The sequence below is a fragment of the Bombus flavifrons genome, chromosome 10, assembly GCF_040668555.2.
Source record: "Bombus flavifrons isolate JBK064 chromosome 10, iyBomFlav1_principal, whole genome shotgun sequence".
Taxonomy (NCBI): Eukaryota; Metazoa; Arthropoda; class Insecta; order Hymenoptera; family Apidae; genus Bombus; species Bombus flavifrons.
In genome coordinates this window covers 11,425,865-11,444,086 of record NC_138451.1, presented here as the reverse complement: position 1 = coordinate 11,444,086, position 18,222 = coordinate 11,425,865, and the positions used below count along the sequence as shown (strand labels likewise).

Below are 18,222 nucleotides of genomic sequence, written 5' to 3'. Positions count from 1 at the left end.
AACCGAACACGCAAATATTTGGAAAACATCCTCTTTATTTTTCCTTTGTGAAACTAGCCATTGGACGAAGTTACAATATCAGTCTGTTACGAGGACTGTACCCCATTCATAACACTTGAAATCTTTAATACTTTCCGGACGTAAAGGAACGTCGAGTTTAATAAATTTTGAAGAACTCGAAAGTTTTTCCGGGGATTGCCCTAATTGTCCGTATTTGTTGCATCCACATCCCCAAAGCGTTCCATCATCTGTTGGAAAAGTAAATTTCTGCAATGCATTTTTTTCTGAAATAACGATATCTTTTCTTTCTTTTTGTCTTTAAATATACCCGTCATACAAATGGTGAAAGTATTTCCACATTGAACTTTTTTCACAGAAACTTCTATATTCTCGTCTTGATCGTTTGTGAAATCTACTAACGTGGGTGTAGCAATTACTTTGGTCTCTTGCTTTGTCAGCCCTAATTCTCCATTTGTGTTCCATCCCCACATATATAAGTCACCCTGTGGTTTAAAAATAACTATTGCCAACTATGTTCATCGATTTAGTTTGTTCTAGTAGTACGAAAAATATTTATAAACTACGAATGTTTATACAACCCTATATTTTCATGAACGTAACTAAGGAAATGGAACTTAAATAGAAATTTGTTTCGTCTATTAAATATTATAATAAGTAATCTTACTTTAAATATATTATGTGTTTTTGCACATTATATGGATTCTGTTTAATTTTTCAAGATTGCATAAATATTCGCAGTTTAAATATTTATTTACTTGATCAGTTACTGCGGCAGTATGCCAACCCGCGGCTGATATTTGCGTTACTTTAATGCCTGCTAAAGCGTCAACGATTCTTGGATTATCGCAGTCCTCTAAATCATTGTGTCCTAATTGGCCACGCCTATTTCGTACGAATCAGTCCATTTTACTTTGACTGTATTGATTTATGAAATAATACATGATCGAGTACATACGTTCCCATTCCCATTGAGTAAATGTCACCATTCTCTGCTAACAAGATGGTGTGGTCAAATCCACCAGCAATGTCTATGAATCGAACCCTCTTTGGTATATCAATCAGAATAGGCACATTAAAAGCTCGACCTAAATCACGTTTTAGATATGTGCATAAACTATAGTATTTGAAATATTTAGAATCTAAAATATGGCAAAAATGGGCTAACACCAATACTAAATAAACTGGATAATTTGCTTTCTAGTTAATTTCGTTATATCCTCCATTTCGAAAAAGTTAATTCTTCCACTTCTGTATGATTAATATACGCTCCATGATGAATAAAATAGCTTATTGGAATAAATTAATTTTATAAATTTATATTGAGAAAAAGATTTGGTGTAGTTCACTTTTGCACTCAATGCTGCAAATGTTTACCTAAATTAGTAAGGACTACAGTGCATCCTCCTTGTATTATTTTAATAGGATACTCTTTTTCTGAATTGTCGCTATCACCAATAAAATTGATAATCTTCTTCCAAGTATTCTCATAGATCTTATATAGCCATACTTCATTATCATTAGATAAAATTACTATATTATCCCTACCAGTTGCAGCTTGCTTGCAACTATAAAAATATCAATGTTGAACTAAAACGTCTGTATGTTTTTAATTATTTAAATCCAAGAATATACCTATCCAGTGACTTTTCTGGTAGTTGTATTAGTTGAATATTTGTATCTGTGCCTGTATCTTTATTATTTTCCTCAAGTTTTTTAGAAATGTATAGCTCATTCCCTTTCCAAATGAGGAAGTAACTCCAACCTATTTGAAAATCGGTAATTCCAGGAAACGATACTTTAGTAAATGAATCTGTTATAAAGCTGATATCTCCATCGTTAGACAACAATGTACTGGTATTAAAACCAGCATAATAAAATGGCATGTCTCTACAAAGCAAAATAAAGATTTTATATATAAAGATATGAAAGTTTTATTTATTAAATACTTATTCAAGTACAAGATAAGCTGACATAAAAATAGAGTTAAATATTATGTATCTGTTGATTTATGTCTTTACATATGTAAATACCGTCAAAGACTATTGGTCAGGTGACGCAGATACCACCAGTTTCCTTAGATACGATAGAAACAACACAATAAATTCGAGGGACGATAACCAAACGCTTGACGTGTCGTGATCGACTACTGCCACGTTTTTTGTTCCAATTTAATAAACAACGGTGAAATATGGTAATAAACCGAAAACAATTGATTTTTAATGCACTCAACCTTACTATGCACCTTTACGTACTATTTAAACGATATTTGTTTTCCACACAAGATAGACAAGATATACGAAACATAACCTAAAAATTGTAATCTTGAATTTAAACGTCACAGCTTTTATCACAATGCGTTTCACTGAATGAAAATTTGCTATTTAACTCTATTTATTGCTTATTTTATACTCCGCTCATATAAACAAACATACATTTATAGAAAATTCTGAAATTTTTGACGACAGATTGACACACTTCCTTCGACAACATCAATGCCATCGCGAAGTGATTTCGTCTGCTGCGTTAATAGGCGCGCGTTTTAAATTCAAAAATTTAAATACCATACAGATTTTTGCTTGAACAAGGTTAAAAAATGTTTTCATATTTTTGTGTATTTAATAACAGGGACTTTTATCAATCTTGAGAAAATTGCGTTCCAATCCAGACAAAGAATTACGATTGCTTCTTCTGGGATTGGATAATGCTGGAAAAACAACGATTTTAAAATCCTTGGCCAGTGAAGATATTACGCAGGTATTTCTTTTTGCAATTAATTTATATTATAGTTTGATTGTTTGTTATAGTAAGTTTCTGTTTCTTAAAGGTAACACCGACACAAGGCTTCAATATAAAGAGCGTCCAAAGCGAAGGATTCAAATTGAACGTTTGGGATATTGGAGGTGCTCGAAAAATTCGTCCCTATTGGCGAAATTACTTTGAAAATACGGATGTTTTAGTAAGTTATTTCAGTTATTCAATCACTATCACAAAATATTTTAAAAATGATACATAAGTTACCCTATTTAGTTAGATGTTATATCGAAATTATTGTATAGGTAGTTTATTCGAATATGTAACTGATTTTTCTTCGATTTATTTCATTATTTAATCATCGAAGGAAATAATTTTTTATTTTATTCGATGTTTTACGTTTGAACGAATGTTTTGTGAAATGGTATCTCGAATAATTTCTGATTCAACATTAAGTTTTTTGCATTCTCTTTTTCTTCCGCAAAGATATATGTCGTGGACAGTGCCGACGTTAAGAGACTAGAAGAAACAGGTCAAGAGTTGTCAGAACTTTTATTGGAAGAGAAATTAAAAGCTGTTCCTTTATTGGTTTATGCAAATAAACAAGATCTTGGACAAGCTGTCACAGCAGCCGAAATCGCCGAAGGTCTTGGATTGCACAATATCAAGGATCGTGACTGGCAGATACAATCATGCATCGCGACCGAAGGAAAAGGAGTCAAGGTGCAAAAACTTTTTAACGCAGCAAGCTTAAATGTCCTGGACTGCATTTTATCAAAGTCGTAACGCGATTTTGTAATTTTTTAGGAGGGTCTTGAATGGGCATGCAAGAACATCAAAAGGAAGTAATGCTGGTAAAAGAATAACAACAAACCGCAACGATTTACGACATACCTCGTACATCCAACATACGTTTTATTTGGCTTTTACCTAATATTTACAGAAGCTGTTGCAAACAACGCAAACGCATGAACACGATCGAATAGATCTAGTCATTCAACTTCCGGCCTTCATGGAAGGAGCTTTCGTAAGCTCAGAATTACGACGTCCCAAAGAATATATCTATATTATAATACGTACCTTCTCACAAGTGCTCTTCTTATGAAATAGAATTCTTAGAGATTCCATTAAAGAAAGAAATAAATATAATAACGAATCAAAAAGAAGATGCATACAAATAATTATAAACTGGTGCTCTTATAATTGACCACTGTTGATTTCACGACACTTGTCCGAAAAATATTTAGCACCGTGGAAGTAAAAGAATCACACAATGTACATGAAAAAAGTCAATATTCCTCGCGTGAGATTCGAGATAAATAAAAAATTCGTAACATTAAAAATCTACTTATTCGACGACTCCTTTCTCAACTGTGTTTCTATGTACACTAAAACGTTTTTGAACTTTTCCAATGATTCAGCTTTCTCTTCCTTTATTCCCTAACGCTTAATAATCTTATATACTACGCATGGAATAACAGCCATACGGTACGGCTGTGTATTCGTGAAATTGACTTTAAAAATCGCGAATGTCTCTCACAAGGTACACTTAATTAGATATTAAAGTTCACTGTGAATGTTCTCTGTTTTAATTCGTATCTCCTCTTCATGGAAATCTGTGCAGTCAGCTGGATATTTTTGCTGAGAATTGAAGAAAATACATTAGCATAGTTCTTAACATGTAGAAAGAGAGAGAGAGAGAGAGAAATATGAGATACTTATTTTATTTTTTAACCTATGAAGTTTTAGAGTAGATTCGAATCAAAATATCTGACAATAATAATTTCAACAAACGACAGTGAATTATCCTATAATAATAATAGATGATTAAATATTTGTTAGTTACCAATCATCATTATCTCGGATTGAAACTAATCAAACAAATTTTTCACAATCGTTAATTTTTGATAATAGCACTGATAGTAGATATTCTACCCTATCTCATATCTCTATTCTCTTCTGTATTAACTTTGTCAAGACATTTCACTTACAGTACACTTATCATGTTCCATGATAGCTCCATACAGGGCCCAGAAATTGGTCCCTAATTTATAACTGACAGCCCAAGCAGCAGGAAAACTCGTCGCTTTCAATAAGGTACTTCTTAAACGAGGCTGCTCCGTATCTTGTTCGTTCCTTTCATTGATTGTGCACAAGATTTGACTGGCGCATTGCGGCATTTTAATTGCCCACTTGTACGCTCGATAAGACTGCAAATTGATTCTTAATTTAACACACGATTCTATAATAGAACAGATTCAATTATATATTGTGTTTCATTTGTTACCTGTAACATTGGATTAATAATGTCGTTGTTGATCATATCACTGAGCTTGTTGCTGATTCCTCTGGCGTTCACTCGAGACATGATGAATCCTTTTTCCGAAGCCAGGGCGATCAACTCCTTGATGTACGACACAGCTGGTTTGATATACTGCGAACTGTCGATTTTCATCCCTAAGTACCTCTTTCCCACTGCGTTCACTAATCTGTCGAAATATAATTACGCTATGAAATGGAAATCACAAAATAAGCTCTATTTTATTGATTTCTAACTGATTAACCATTCAGAAAACTGCCAATTAAAATGTTCTACATACTGTTCGTTCGTAACTGTTGCGACGATACATGGTCAAATATTTATTTAGGTAATTATGTATTATTTATGTGTTTTATGTATAATATGAATTTCTTGGTTTAAAATCTACTACACGAGAAGTATATGTACATATATTCTACTATCAATGAATAAATATCGATACACTAAGTTCACATAAGGAAACTATTTCCAGAATTTGATTGCACTGTTATCGCAATACATCGGCATTTTAAAAACAGCGAAGAGATTAAATGTTAACTATAGCATGATAGATAGCATAACTAAGACATAACTATAGCAGATAAGCGCATAACTATAGCAGTGGCGATAGTACCTAGAAAGACTTTCTGCCGGTCTCATCGAATCGAACATGGCCGATTTTGGAAATCCCTGAGACTTCAAGAAACTATTTCCCACGAACTGAACAGTATTCAAGTAGCGCTGTTGAATTTGCGGATCAGAGATATGGGAAATCCACTCTCCGATATAATTCGTCAGCGATCGTATCCATCTGCGACGCAGGCCTGGGTTCTCGAAACTATCCAGCAATTTTTCGTACTGAATACGTCCCTCGGAGTCTGACATTTGGCCGACAAATTGCGCCAGGCCACTTTTCTTCCATAATGTTTGACCCAGTTCCGAGTTGCTGAAGTGGTCCCACATTACGTGCAAATTTTCAAGGATCGGTGGCATGTACCAAGAATGTCCAGAGTGATCGTGTATATTATTAGGTGCACTGTCAACTTCGTTGCTTTCGCCGCCAAGATTCGACAGCAGCATCGGTATCAACCCCATCAATAACTCGGAATTGCCACGTTGACCCATCAACATGCTTCCCACGTTCACGATGTTTTCCAGATCGATTCCATGCTCTTGATTTGTTTCCACGCTCCTAGCTGTTCTTTTGGTACCTTTATCAGAATTCATTACACCATCGAGAACCGAGCCAATCATGGAGAAATCGATTCCCTGGCTGTTTCCATTCCCGGAGAATAAACTTCCTATGCCAGATACGATTTGACCGATACCGTCTAGGTTGGACTTTCCGTCGAACGCGTTGCTGACCTGTTCGATAGAATTCTATACAATTACTACGATTTTTAACATATGAACATTTGCAAAAGTAATGATCCGTATAATTAATTGTTCGTATTTTAGTAATTGTGCTATATGCAACCAATAAGCTAATTTTTTTACACATTCTACGTATGTCATAGATTTTTAAATTAATTTCCTACAATTTCGTGGCACATAAATTAGCAAATATCAAAGTGTTTGTAGTATATTGAAACATATTTCTATGCATACTATATTATTTGTGGTATCCCTATCGGATACGAACGATAGAAACGGATGTTGAAATAATTCTCGAGTGGAAACAACTATACTCCAAGTGCCATCCTACCTCTTTTCTGCCATCCGGTTGCAAGAACGCTCTTGCCAATCCTTGTAGACCATTAATATTGTCCTTATTCGAGAAGAAGGATTTGGCAGCCTCGAGAAACACGGTTGAAGTATCCTCCTCTTCGTGTTTTTCGCATTTCGCCGAAGCCAGCAGAACCAACAGGATGCACGTCCTCGGCAACCACATGTTTCCTTATTGTTTCTCTTTTGTCCGTCTTTTGTTTCTGCAAGAATATAGATTTGTTAACGAAGCGACAGATTAACGTAACATGTCCCTCTTTCACATTTCTGGAATCTGATTCTCGGTCCTACAGCACGACGAACATGGAAAAGTCGTTCACCTTCAACCGGATCTTGATCGTGGTCGAGTTATTTTAGGATGCCGCGCCTGTATCCAGGTCGTCGGCAGGATTTTAAGCGTGAGTAATACACCGGAAACGTTTCGGCTCGTGGACACTTGAATACCGTTGCACGTGGAATGCTATCCGACCAACGATCAGTTGAACGTTGTCCCTTATTCGATTGCCATGTCATAAGTCTTCCTAGAATCTCCCAAAGTAGCGTTTCTCCTAGGTATGTATGTATATATCGTGTTTTTAAGTATATCAGGAAATCTACGAAAACTTACGTTACTCCAAAAAATTCGAGAATTATCGTGCGATTTGAAATAATAATGTAATGTCGAAATAGCAATCTTAACAATCTTTGTGATGTAAGAAAATTAACCTTTTCCTAGTCTACATCGGTTGCGTTTCTCGATTGCTTACGAATAAGAGAGTCGCTATATGAGCCGCACAAAAATAACCCAACAATAGAAGTTGTTCTTTGAGAAGTTTAACAGTAATCATGGAACAGCATCGAACAGCGATATGCACTTGATTAATGAAATTGAGTATCTAGAAAACGGAGTTGATCAATCTGGCTACTGACAGAATCATATCTAGTTCGTCATCGAGTTTCGCAAGATACATAGTCCTTTAAGGCACGACTTGACTCTATTGCTCCCTTCACTTCGTCGCGTTTGTATCTCTCCAGATATATTCCTTTCTCGAGTACTTTATTTAGAAAATGCGCGAAATACACAGAAGGTAGAAAAATTATATTAAATATTCGGATCAAATATTTAAAAGTTATCTACATTCTAATAATATCTATCGAAATAAATCATCTATCTCGGATCATACAGACCCGGAGAGAACAGTAGATCAATGTCTGTCAGAAGTAAATAGCCGAAGGACGATCGTGATTGAAAAGGAACTGACCAACAATCGAAGCGTTGTATTCTAACGCGCAATTTGAGTACCGTAAACCGCATGAAATTGACATTCTCCAGTTGGAGAAACGATTCGGGCTAACGGTACAGACTGTTACTCATCGTTCCTCCAACGCGCCGAACTCAACGCGTCAATCGAACGACCGTCAATTGATTCACATTTCTCGCATTCGGCACCGAAATTGAAAACGGACTTCTTTCTTTCTTTAAACAAATTTCTTCTCTGATTCACCGTGAAAAATCGAGCTTCGAACCTTAAAGAGAAAGACAATGGAGCATCAAGATGATCGAAAAACATTCTGAATCAGAGTGTAACGCGGTGAAATCGTCCAGGAAAGTGTTTCTTACAATTAGCCAGCATGTTTCGCGTGAGGCAAGCTTATTTATCGATTTCGATCGTGAACACAGAAAGTGCAGAATGCAGATCGTTCTCGCGCGGACGAGAGGGAAAGCGAGGAGAACTCTCGGTTCGTGGTTAGTTTCCAAGGTCATCCGGACATCGACATCATTTCCAGGTTCGGGGAACCACGATCTCGCGATGTTCCAGCACATCGTGTTACGCGTCCTTTCTATTCCCTTCTTGTATTTTTCTTCTTCTCTGTTCAGTCTTCTCTGCTCGAATAAGCGTTCCGAGCAAAGAGTCAACCGGATAACGGTACAATTCGTGTATTATTAATGATTTTGTTCAACAACGCGTACCGTTCTCGGATAGGTGACGCAGCTCTGTCAAGATGCAAACCAGCAGAAGGCAAGAGGATAAGAATAAGCACTTATTAGGCATTCAAGCATCCATACATATAAATACGTATAGACGTAACCGACATTTTACTGCGTAATTAAAAGAGCTTGTTAGACACGGTCAGAGTATTTTTCTATACTCGTTCAGTACAATTTACCATCCCGTGCGATCCATTTAAACCATATATCGTTTTCCGTGCCTCTGGCTTTCCAGGCGTGCAAATTTTCCAGCCCCGTTGTTATAAGCGTGACGCAGGTTTCATTTAAAGAAAAATATTTACGAGTTCAATCCTTTTGAAAATAAAGAATAATACGTTAAAACGTAATTTAAAAAGAGTAACATCCCATTATATCCATTATCCCAAGCCTATTCCATAGTTCACATTTCTATTCCATATTTTATCCTTCATATTCCTTATCTCACATCCTATACGTCATAACTAGTATTCCTAACCGGTATCTTTCATCTTACTTCCAAAACTTCACCTCTCCATTCTATATCAAATATTTCATATTCCCTATTTTCCCTTCTATCTTCTATCCAGTTTCCACAGCATATAGCTCTATTCCCTATCTTATACCGAATATTCCCACGTCTTTCATTTCATCGCACATTTTCTACATGTTGTCTCTCACATACTATATCCAATGTTTCTTAAACCATATCTCACATATCTCCTGCTCTACGTTGCAGAGCCTAAACTTTATTTCCTTCGCCCTACATTTCAAATCATACTACCAATTATCCGAAACTCAGTTCCTATTTCTTATTTCGTACAACATTGTCAGTTCCCCCAAAAAATTGAAAAATACAATTTAAGTGAAAAAAATAGGTTTCCCACAAAGCGTGAATTATAACCAACTGAACCTCAATAGGACATCCAATTCCAACAAATCAAAACCGTTATCCCACAAAACGAAAGTGGCATCCCACAAATTTCCCACAAATTTCCCACAAACGAAAGTGACATCCCACAAATTTCCCACAAACGAAAGTGGCATCCCACAAATTTCCCACAAAACGAAAGTGACATCCCACAAATTTCCCACAAAACGAAAGTGACATCCCACAAATTTCCCACAAAACGAAAGTGACATCCCACAAATTTCCCACAAAACGAAAGTGACATCCCACAAATTTCCCACAAAACGAAAGTGACATCCCACAAATTTCCCACAAGACCCACAAGAAATTGACACTTCCGTAGACGATAATCGCTATCCCACGAAATGAAAGTGTCGAAGAAGTGAAGAGTCGATTTCTTGTACTGTTTTCGGCGCTAAGGAATGGTGTAGCGGTGTGGGATGGGAAACATTGGATGTAGCATATTGATATTGGATGGTGTATATGTAGGATTTAATGAATTGTAATTTTGGATAGGGTAATCTGTGCCTTCTGTATGGAATGGAGCAATGGTATAAAATAGGAATTATTGGATTGTTTATATTAAATATGCGGCGGAGAGTTTAATAATTAGAAAATGAAATAAAGAGTAAGAAATTTAGATATAGATATGGGACATGTGCTTGGAAATGTGTAAGATATATGGGACATATGCTCGGGAAAATTACTAGTTTGTCTTGAAATGTAGGGAAAGAAATGTCTACATAGGATGTAGAACAGGGCATGCAGGAAATGTGCTATAAAATGATGGTGGAAATATAATATGAATTATGGAATGTAGATACGTGTTGTGGATATTAAGGTGAAAAATATTAGCTGCAAGTACTAGAGAGGAACAAGAGAGGAAATGAAAAACATGAAATGTCAGATATGGGATGAATATATGTACTGTGAAACTAAGAATGACAGACATTTTTTTGGTATATTGTATTATATGAGATATAGAATCTGAGAATGGGATTATGAGATATGGGATATAGAATGGAAAGACGTAGGTTAGTAATACTAATAGAATATAAGATGTGATATAAGCTATATGAAAAATGGAATGTGGGATGGTATTAAGAACTGTACAAGAGGCTTGGGATAATGGATATGGTATAGTGGATATTAGATGTTGGATGTAGGATATAGAATATGTGAATAGCGGTGGATACAATATTTGATACAATTGGATACAATTAATATTCAATTTTTTAATGTACTTACCTTATTAGGTATGGAAAATGAAGTATCGGTTATAGGATACATGCTAAGGATACATAATGTAAGATTTGAGGTACAAGATATAGAAGATGGAATAAGATGTAAGATTGGAGTAGGCAGATTTTTGCTTTACGAATTAAAGAAACGCGACCTGATTATGTGATGTGTTAATTCGCTATTGTGTTATTGCCTTTATTATTTAAAAATAAACTTTATCTTAAAAGGCTTCGCAAACACTGAAACGAAAAAACAATTGGTTTATACGCGATGTATTTCTATTTGTCATTTATGTAAATTCTAGTTGCTCAAAGTTATGTCACTGTTATGTTTATCGTAGATAGCGATAATTTGCTTGTTTGCAATATTTACGACATCGTTACGAAATTCTTGAAAATTTATGTCAAACGATTATTCCTCGTACACGTTTCCTTGAAATAAACTTTTATTTTAAAAATAAATCGGTCACAACGTATATTTGCCATCAATATTGTTTCGTCAAAGTGCAACATGTTTCTGTTTTAATTAATCGACGAATTATGCAACTTTTCATTGTGTTTACGAGTCGACCGATAAACTATCGTTTCGTATAATGGGAAACCTTGAATTTTCGGTGGAAATAACGTACACAGGAAATTCAAAGCGATAAGAATCGCGCAACAAGTTCCACGAGGAAACGAAGCAAAGAAAACGGTATTACAATCGAGCTACTTAATAGGTTATGAAAATTCGGAAAAGCGCAACAACGGTAGTTATGATCAACTAGAGCGTGTTCAATTATGTTTTCGATGGTTATGATCATTGAAGCTTGGCACACCGCCATTCGTTACGCATCGTAAATCTAATCACATCGGATTAAAATGAAAACGCCGCGAATTCCATCAAAATTGATCTATGCATCTTCTCCTACGAATCTTCTAACTTCAGACTCACTTGAAATTCAGGCTTTGTTTTCTGATTTTTTGCTCTTGCATTCCAACGAAGAAACAAGTTTTGCACATACATTTTTAGATACATTTTAAACTCTTTTCACGAACAAAAATTGCTGAAAAAACACACGAAAGTCGATGAACTTTCGAGTCGATTCCAAATATGTGGATTTACCTGGACACCAGCGATGCAGAGAAGAATTGCGTTGACGCCGGCAATGAGAGACTTCGCGAATAACCAAAGATAGTCCCGTTGATCTCCGTGCGCACCTGACACGACGAAGGTTGTGGCGTGACTGCCGTCGAAGGTAGCTCGACGAACGGTACTTACCTACCCAAGCAGGTAGGTACATTCAGCAGCGAGCGAGAAGTCGATAACACCGTGCATCGTTTGTAGTTCCTTGCCACCTTCTGTATCTTTGATGTATTCTCAAATATTCTCCGAAGGTTCTGTGTATGCAGCTGTAAATACGAATTTGCATGAAAGAATCTTGAATTATTGTTTGTTCGAAAGTTCGAGTACTGCACTTTTTTTTTAATTTTTTATTTGAATAAACGAAGACTACTTATAAACGGAGAAAAGGTGGGAAATCTATTTTTGTTGTTTTGTTTTATTTTGACCTCGTGTTTTACCATTATAATCTTCATCTGTATTGTTGATTCTTAAAATTGCTTAGTGCGGTTCTTCCACATATTTTCAATCATAAACCAGCAAGTTTGAATATCAAAATATCAAACTACACGTATTGAAGTGGAAACAGAAAAGATGCGAACCTTCTGTAGAATTTCGAAGAATTACCAGAATTATAAAAATATTTCCTGTATGTAGGTTGATGGTCGATAAAACCAGCTTGCATCGCGGGTAGGATCGCCACTTTCGGTGGCCCTCGCTGGCAACCAGTCATTGACCCCGAAACGAATTTAGAGAACACGTCACACACAACACACAACAATCTGTTGAATTCGAGGTGCCAAGGTCGAGTCTCATCTACTCACGACAAAGATTCACCTAACCGGTTCGAAATTCTATGGCCAGTTGCCAAGATTTCGATAACCACTGTCTCTTGGCATTCGACCATATTAAACTGCTTAACACCCGTGAAACATAGTGACATAGCTATACATTTAGCTATACAGGATAGTTGGTAACTGGTGGTACAAGCGGAAAGGGGGTGATTCTACGCGTAAAAAGAAGTCGCAAATATAGAATAAAAATTTTTTTTTTTTTAATTTTTCCATCGAGACAACGATCTACAGTGAGATCCGTTATACGCGTACCGAGCGAAAATTCAAAGTCGATTTTCTCGAAAACAAAGCCTCAAACGAAAAATTTTTATTCTATATTTTCGACTTCTTTTTTCACGTAGAATCACCCCCTTTCCGCTTGTACCACCAGTTACCAACTACCCTGTATATTTACATACATTATATATATTATAAATTATATTATGCAAACATTTGATAAATATATTGTGTGTGTTATATCTTCACATTTTGGAATTTCATTAATACTGTAATGAGATTCGATCATCATGGTTGTACTGGTAAAGTTTGAAACAAATCTCGCAATGTACAATAAATGAACAAATGCATTTATTATATGTCTAAAATGGTTATTCGTGCTGCACATTATTTTTTTAGTAAATATATAAATATATAAATATATAAATATATTTCTTTAATAAATATATCGTAATTTACATAGTAATGCGTTGTGTAATATTTTTTCTGATAAGTGTTCGGATACTTTGCTTCGAAATATACCTATTTGATCATGGTAATGAACAACCTAATGTAAATTGTTTTGCTAGCACTATTGTTTCTTGTATATTCCCCGTGAACTCGAAAAAAAAACGTGGACATCAAATGGTTAAGTAACCCATAAATCGCTCGAACAGCTGTCGAAGTAACTTCTTTCCGGCACTGATTGCGTTAAAAAAATACCGTGGCGTTTAGTTACGCACGCGTGCTGCCAGGCTCGAGAAACACCGTTACGAGATCAGAATTCTTGTTTTCATCTACGTTTTGCTCGATGAACTCCGATGCTCGATGCGGAACACAGGAATTTCGCTATGATGCAATTTGATGCTATGATGCACTAAACTCTACGCTCTATAATGTGAAAATACCCTTACTCTTTTGTCTCGTTTGTTCTCTCATAAACGATGCACCATGTTTATTATGCAACCTGAACATTCAGCACTACGACAGATGTCAGAAAACACTTTGCCGTATCATCTTTATTCTTTAATTCTTTTTTATTTCTAGAACACAACGTGTCGTGTCTATAATTTTATTCGCTGCTTCGTCTATTGTTAACAGTATTCAAGTTTGAAAAGGCCTTAAAGTTACAATCATCATCAGCACGCTCCACTCTCTCTTTTACAAATTTCGTATTATGTCTGTATATTTTTATTCGCACGAAAATATTGATTTATACCGGACTCTCTTCAATATTGTATGCGAGAATAATAGATGAAAGAAGAGAAGATATGCAAGCAAGCGAGCTTGGCTGCCTTCGTGTGCGCGCCACGATAAATCGTACGTTGCATCGAAGCCAACGAAAGTAGGGGAGTGTCATTGAGTATCAAACCTTACAGTAGAGTCTGATTTCGGAAAAATCTGATGGTGCTGGAAGTAGTTGGTATTTGGCCTACGAGAGATGGATCCTCCTTTGTTCGATGGATTTTAGTAATGCCGACGCGAGTGGGTTTGAAAGGCTAGTAAAATGCAGACTTGGGTATTACTTAAATACAGTGAAACTTCATTTATATGAACTTGTTGGGTAAAAATAGTTTATAGATTAGAAGTTCACTCACTACCTAAGTTGTTTCGTTCATATCATAAGAATTTAAATGAATAGATTCAGTTAGCAAAAGTTTTTGTAATCATCCATTGATTAACATTTAGTTCAAATAAATAAAAATTATATAAACGGAGTTCTACTGTACAGCAGAAACTCGTTTGGTCGAACACGTCGGGGCCAATGCCACGTGGCAAAAAAGTAACTGAAATTAAGTTAATTCTCAGAACAAATGCCGTTACTTTGTAAAGTAAATCATCCGCCTTGCCTACGACTCGAATATAGTCAAAACATAATATTTCAAATCCATATTAGCATTAAAGACCATGTCATGTTGTTTAAGAAAGTTAACCAAGATAGAAAATTATTTGAAAACGATTTCTTTGAACTTTGTGCAGAACGAAATTACTTTCCCTATATCGTTCATACAACAAAAATACTTCATTATTTTAAACTGTTTTTTTTTTATCTTTATTTCAAATAAAATTTGTCCAAACCTGGTAAAGAATCGTCGAATTTTCCGGTTACGAGCCGGAATTCGAAACACGCTCATGATAACATAAATTCAATTCTAAAGAGCTGATCAGTTCTTAATAATTCTTATCATAGCGATGTTATGATCGAATATTTTTGAAAAGAACGAATCGTTACTTAATAATGCCGTATCTTGGTTTTATGTCTCCGGATTGTCTTTGACAGTCCAAGTCTGATCCTTGCCGTTCCAAAGTACTTCAAGATTCGATTAATGCAAACTCACATATAGAATTCATTATAAGAATTCACATATAGAAATAGATTTGTTTTATTCCCCAAACGTTATGAGAAATACATTGGATGTTTTTATATTTTTATTTGTTCAGATTATGTGCAGTCTATATAAATACGATCGTATTAGGACACCAACTCGTTACATCTATTAACAAATAACCAATAAACAACAGTACATAACAAATTAACATATAGCAAATTTTCATCCATTTAGTGTCTTACACCATGTACGTGTTTTACGTAAAATATTTATAATACAACTGAGTTGGCTGATAAAATATTTAGAAAATAAATGCAATGAAAATGATACAATTTATACTAAATATCAGCTACCGCCTACATATTTACGGCAGTATATATAATTCTGATATACATGTTTTGAATGTAAAAGTACATTGTATAAAATAAATATAACAATTCAAGGTAAAGGTTACTTTTCCATGTAAAACGTTTTCTAACATTTTAACTATGACGTGCCTTACCTATCTTCGTATGTTCCAAAACTCGGTGAACTCACCAGTAAATCTAAATAGTCCCAAAAAATTGAACTATTTTCTGGCAAGCGAGTTTGCGTCCACTGTCTTTGCTCCATCACCTCTGCGTATTGGCATTGCAAGCGATTTACATTCTCGTCAACGTAATCGTTCACTGCATCAACGATGGATCACTCTTTGGCTTAATGATGCACCTCTGTGGTCAATTCGAGATTATCAAGACGAATTTTATTAAGTCGATTAACTTCGAGGGGTTTAGCTGTTAGAAGAAAATCCGACTTTCCGTGGAACGACATTATCAGCCCTGGTACCGGGCAATAACCTCGAACAAATGCTCAATATAATCATATTGGTGCAACTACTGATGAGCGCCTCGTTGATTTGCGTCGAAGGTAAAAATATATCATTTCTACATCCTTTCCTCTGTTTTCGTTTTCATTAACTGATGTGAAATACCTGTGATAACGATAGGAAATTTAGAGTACTATACATGATCATTCCGTTTATTATTAACATTAGAAATGCGAACGGTTAAAATATAAATCGAGGATATATAATTCAAAAGACATGTTTTCATCCATACATTGTGCAAAAGATACATTCAAATTTCAAAATCTAATAAATTATGAAAAATCGCAAATTGATCACTTTGAACAACATTCAGTTTCTACTGTTAAATGTTTAAATGATTTCTTCTTTCTAAATTGTGCCAACTCAAAATCATGTAAAAACAGAGACAGGTATAATTAGCATGTTACCTTGAAAGCTTCGCCCTGATGCTGACGTTACTTATACAATTGTACCTTTACGTCTACGCAGCCGATGCTGTCGAGTCTCATCCTCTGGATCTCGATACAGGCATCGCGTAAGCCGTCTACACTTCTAGTATCACGTCCTAGTATCAACCTCGAGCACGTGGCACTAATAATCAACCGTGGAGACTTAACGATCCACGTGACAGCAATTCCTCCTGATGAACCCATTCACTTTCAAAGAAATACCGAAGACGTGAGATTCTTATTTGTCCATTTTGAGGGTAATGATGGATACGTAGAAACCATTGGTTGCAAGTGCTACGTATATATGCAGTGAATTCCCGTACGGCACCAAGCACACGACAAGACTCCCAGACTCCCTCGTTCTGCACTCGGTTGTCATCCCCACCACGGCACTGGTGGGAGTTTTCCGTATGGGGATCTAATGTTCCCTTTAAACACATCGTGAAGTTCGAGGGCTGAATACTGTAAAGTGATCCATGAAGCGCAATTAATTTAACGATGAAACTTTTTTATTTGTGTTCTTTTCCAAACTTATGTTTTACTAATATATTTGCGATATTACTCTATTTAAAATAAGATCGAATACGATATAGTTTAAATCACTTTCACACACATGTGACAGATGAAAGAACATAAGTTAAGTTCACTAAATAAGCACATATGCCGCAAGTTATATCGTTTGTTTTTATTTCAACTAGAAAAACGTCGTAATTACTTTGATAAAAATTTTATTCAACAAAAATTAATTTCATTCAATGTTAGTATTGCTTCACCGATTTTCTGATCTAGCCGACTTTCGGGCCATTTTTTCCAACACTCGTACTGTTCTTTCCTATGTCTAGTGGGAGCTACTCTTTGTAATCCCCAGCGTAACAAAGACGATATTACTGCTGCTCTGCAGAAACAGCAGCGAAATATTCTCTTACGCAAGACTTTCACGAACATATCTACGTATGAAGCATACTATAATCTCTTAAACACGAGTGCACAACGTTTTCGATCAATGTATGCGAATAAATAAGTCAGTTTAGAGCCATTTCGAGATCACGCAATTACGATCACAGTCTTTGCTTGCGTTCAATATAATCTATTGCATCGATCATAAGTAAGACGTTTCAGTTTTCCCACATTACTTACAAGAAAGGGTATTTGCTTGCTATAAGAAAATAGATCTTCCTTCTTCGCGTTTACTTACATACCGTTGCAACCGTAGCCTGATAATTTATAATAAAAATTGAATATTCTTTGAAGACACAGACCAATTTTCGAAACAGATGATGCCGAACAAAAGAAAACGCGGTATTACCCGCGTAGAAGCGTGGCAATAAAGTATTTATCTATGAAGTAACCACTTGAATTTTCTTGCAAATGTGCAGTTGAAGTAGAAATGGTAATCAATTGGACAGCAGACACAATTGGGCGATTATAGCAGAATAAAAGATAAACCGAAAATAGATATACAATTTGTTAGTATGTTGGAAGAAAGAAAGGGAAGATATTCACGATTGCGTGGAATTACTTGTCGATCCTCATTTTGTAAGGATGAAAGAGTCGTC

General features: G+C 35.6%; 3 protein-coding genes across 6 annotated transcripts; 1 reads left to right on the top strand and 2 right to left on the bottom strand.

Annotated features, from left to right (window-relative positions):
* Nucleotides 1-15: 15 nt before the first annotated feature.
* Nucleotides 16-2,540, bottom strand: LOC138184469 (RCC1 domain-containing protein 1). Of its 3 annotated transcripts, none has more exons than XM_069122469.1 (7): nt 2,454-2,540; nt 1,654-1,908; nt 1,396-1,586; nt 977-1,106; nt 777-903; nt 329-503; nt 16-248 (listed from the first exon to the last, which is right to left on the bottom strand). In XM_069122469.1, the coding sequence occupies exons 2-7, from the start codon at nt 1,902-1,904 to the stop codon at nt 79-81; spliced, it is 1,044 nt and encodes a 347-aa protein (XP_068978570.1). In that variant the 5' UTR covers nt 1,905-1,908; nt 2,454-2,540; the 3' UTR covers nt 16-78. The 3 variants fall into 3 exon arrangements, with proteins under 3 accessions (XP_068978570.1, XP_068978572.1, XP_068978571.1); XM_069122471.1 differs by having other exon boundaries at nt 338-503; XM_069122470.1 differs by lacking the exon at nt 2,454-2,540 and adding an exon at nt 2,052-2,182.
* LOC138184473 (ADP-ribosylation factor-like protein 3) lies at nt 2,128-3,669 on the top strand. The gene is made up of 5 exons (XM_069122478.1): nt 2,128-2,212; nt 2,647-2,775; nt 2,846-2,977; nt 3,259-3,495; nt 3,580-3,669. The coding sequence occupies exons 1-5, from the start codon at nt 2,210-2,212 to the stop codon at nt 3,619-3,621; spliced, it is 543 nt and encodes a 180-aa protein (XP_068978579.1). The 5' UTR covers nt 2,128-2,209; the 3' UTR covers nt 3,622-3,669.
* LOC138184465 (uncharacterized) lies at nt 3,655-17,276 on the bottom strand. 2 transcript variants are annotated; one of them, XM_069122462.1, is made up of 8 exons: nt 16,646-17,276; nt 15,876-16,343; nt 11,998-12,284; nt 6,777-6,999; nt 5,706-6,436; nt 5,060-5,261; nt 4,764-4,982; nt 3,655-4,413 (listed from the first exon to the last, which is right to left on the bottom strand). In XM_069122462.1, exons 4-8 carry the CDS (start codon nt 6,960-6,962, stop codon nt 4,333-4,335), a joined length of 1,419 nt encoding a protein of 472 aa, XP_068978563.1. In that variant the 5' UTR covers nt 6,963-6,999; nt 11,998-12,284; nt 15,876-16,343; nt 16,646-17,276; the 3' UTR covers nt 3,655-4,332. The 2 variants fall into 2 exon arrangements, with proteins under 2 accessions (XP_068978563.1, XP_068978565.1); XM_069122464.1 differs by lacking the exons at nt 11,998-12,284; nt 15,876-16,343; nt 16,646-17,276 and adding an exon at nt 7,117-7,343.
* Between the last annotated feature and the right edge of the window lie 946 nt (nt 17,277-18,222).

What these genes read in the sequence shown, in the direction of transcription:
- LOC138184469 (XM_069122469.1), bottom strand. Translation starts at nt 1,904, where the DNA reads ATGCCATTTTATTATGCTGGTTTTAATACCAGTACATTGTTGTCTAAC. An exon ending in TACTCAATGGGAATGGGAAC is followed by an intron (nt 904 to 976) that starts GTATGTACTCGA and finishes CGTACGAAATAG; the next exon opens with GCGTGGCCAATTAGGACACA. An exon ending in TTTCACCATTTGTATGACGG is followed by an intron (nt 249 to 328) that starts GTATATTTAAAG and finishes CTTTTCCAACAG; the next exon opens with ATGATGGAACGCTTTGGGGA.
- LOC138184473 (XM_069122478.1), top strand. An exon ending in CCAGTGAAGATATTACGCAG is followed by an intron (nt 2,776 to 2,845) that starts GTATTTCTTTTT and finishes TGTTTCTTAAAG; the next exon opens with GTAACACCGACACAAGGCTT. An exon ending in CCGAAGGAAAAGGAGTCAAG is followed by an intron (nt 3,496 to 3,579) that starts GTGCAAAAACTT and finishes GTAATTTTTTAG; the next exon opens with GAGGGTCTTGAATGGGCATG.
- LOC138184465 (XM_069122462.1), bottom strand. Translation starts at nt 6,962, where the DNA reads ATGTGGTTGCCGAGGACGTGCATCCTGTTGGTTCTGCTGGCTTCGGCG. An exon ending in AACCGGATGGCAGAAAAGAG is followed by an intron (nt 6,437 to 6,776) that starts GTAGGATGGCAC and finishes TCTATCGAACAG; the next exon opens with GTCAGCAACGCGTTCGACGG. An exon ending in TTATTAATCCAATGTTACAG is followed by an intron (nt 4,983 to 5,059) that starts GTAACAAATGAA and finishes ATCAATTTGCAG; the next exon opens with TCTTATCGAGCGTACAAGTG.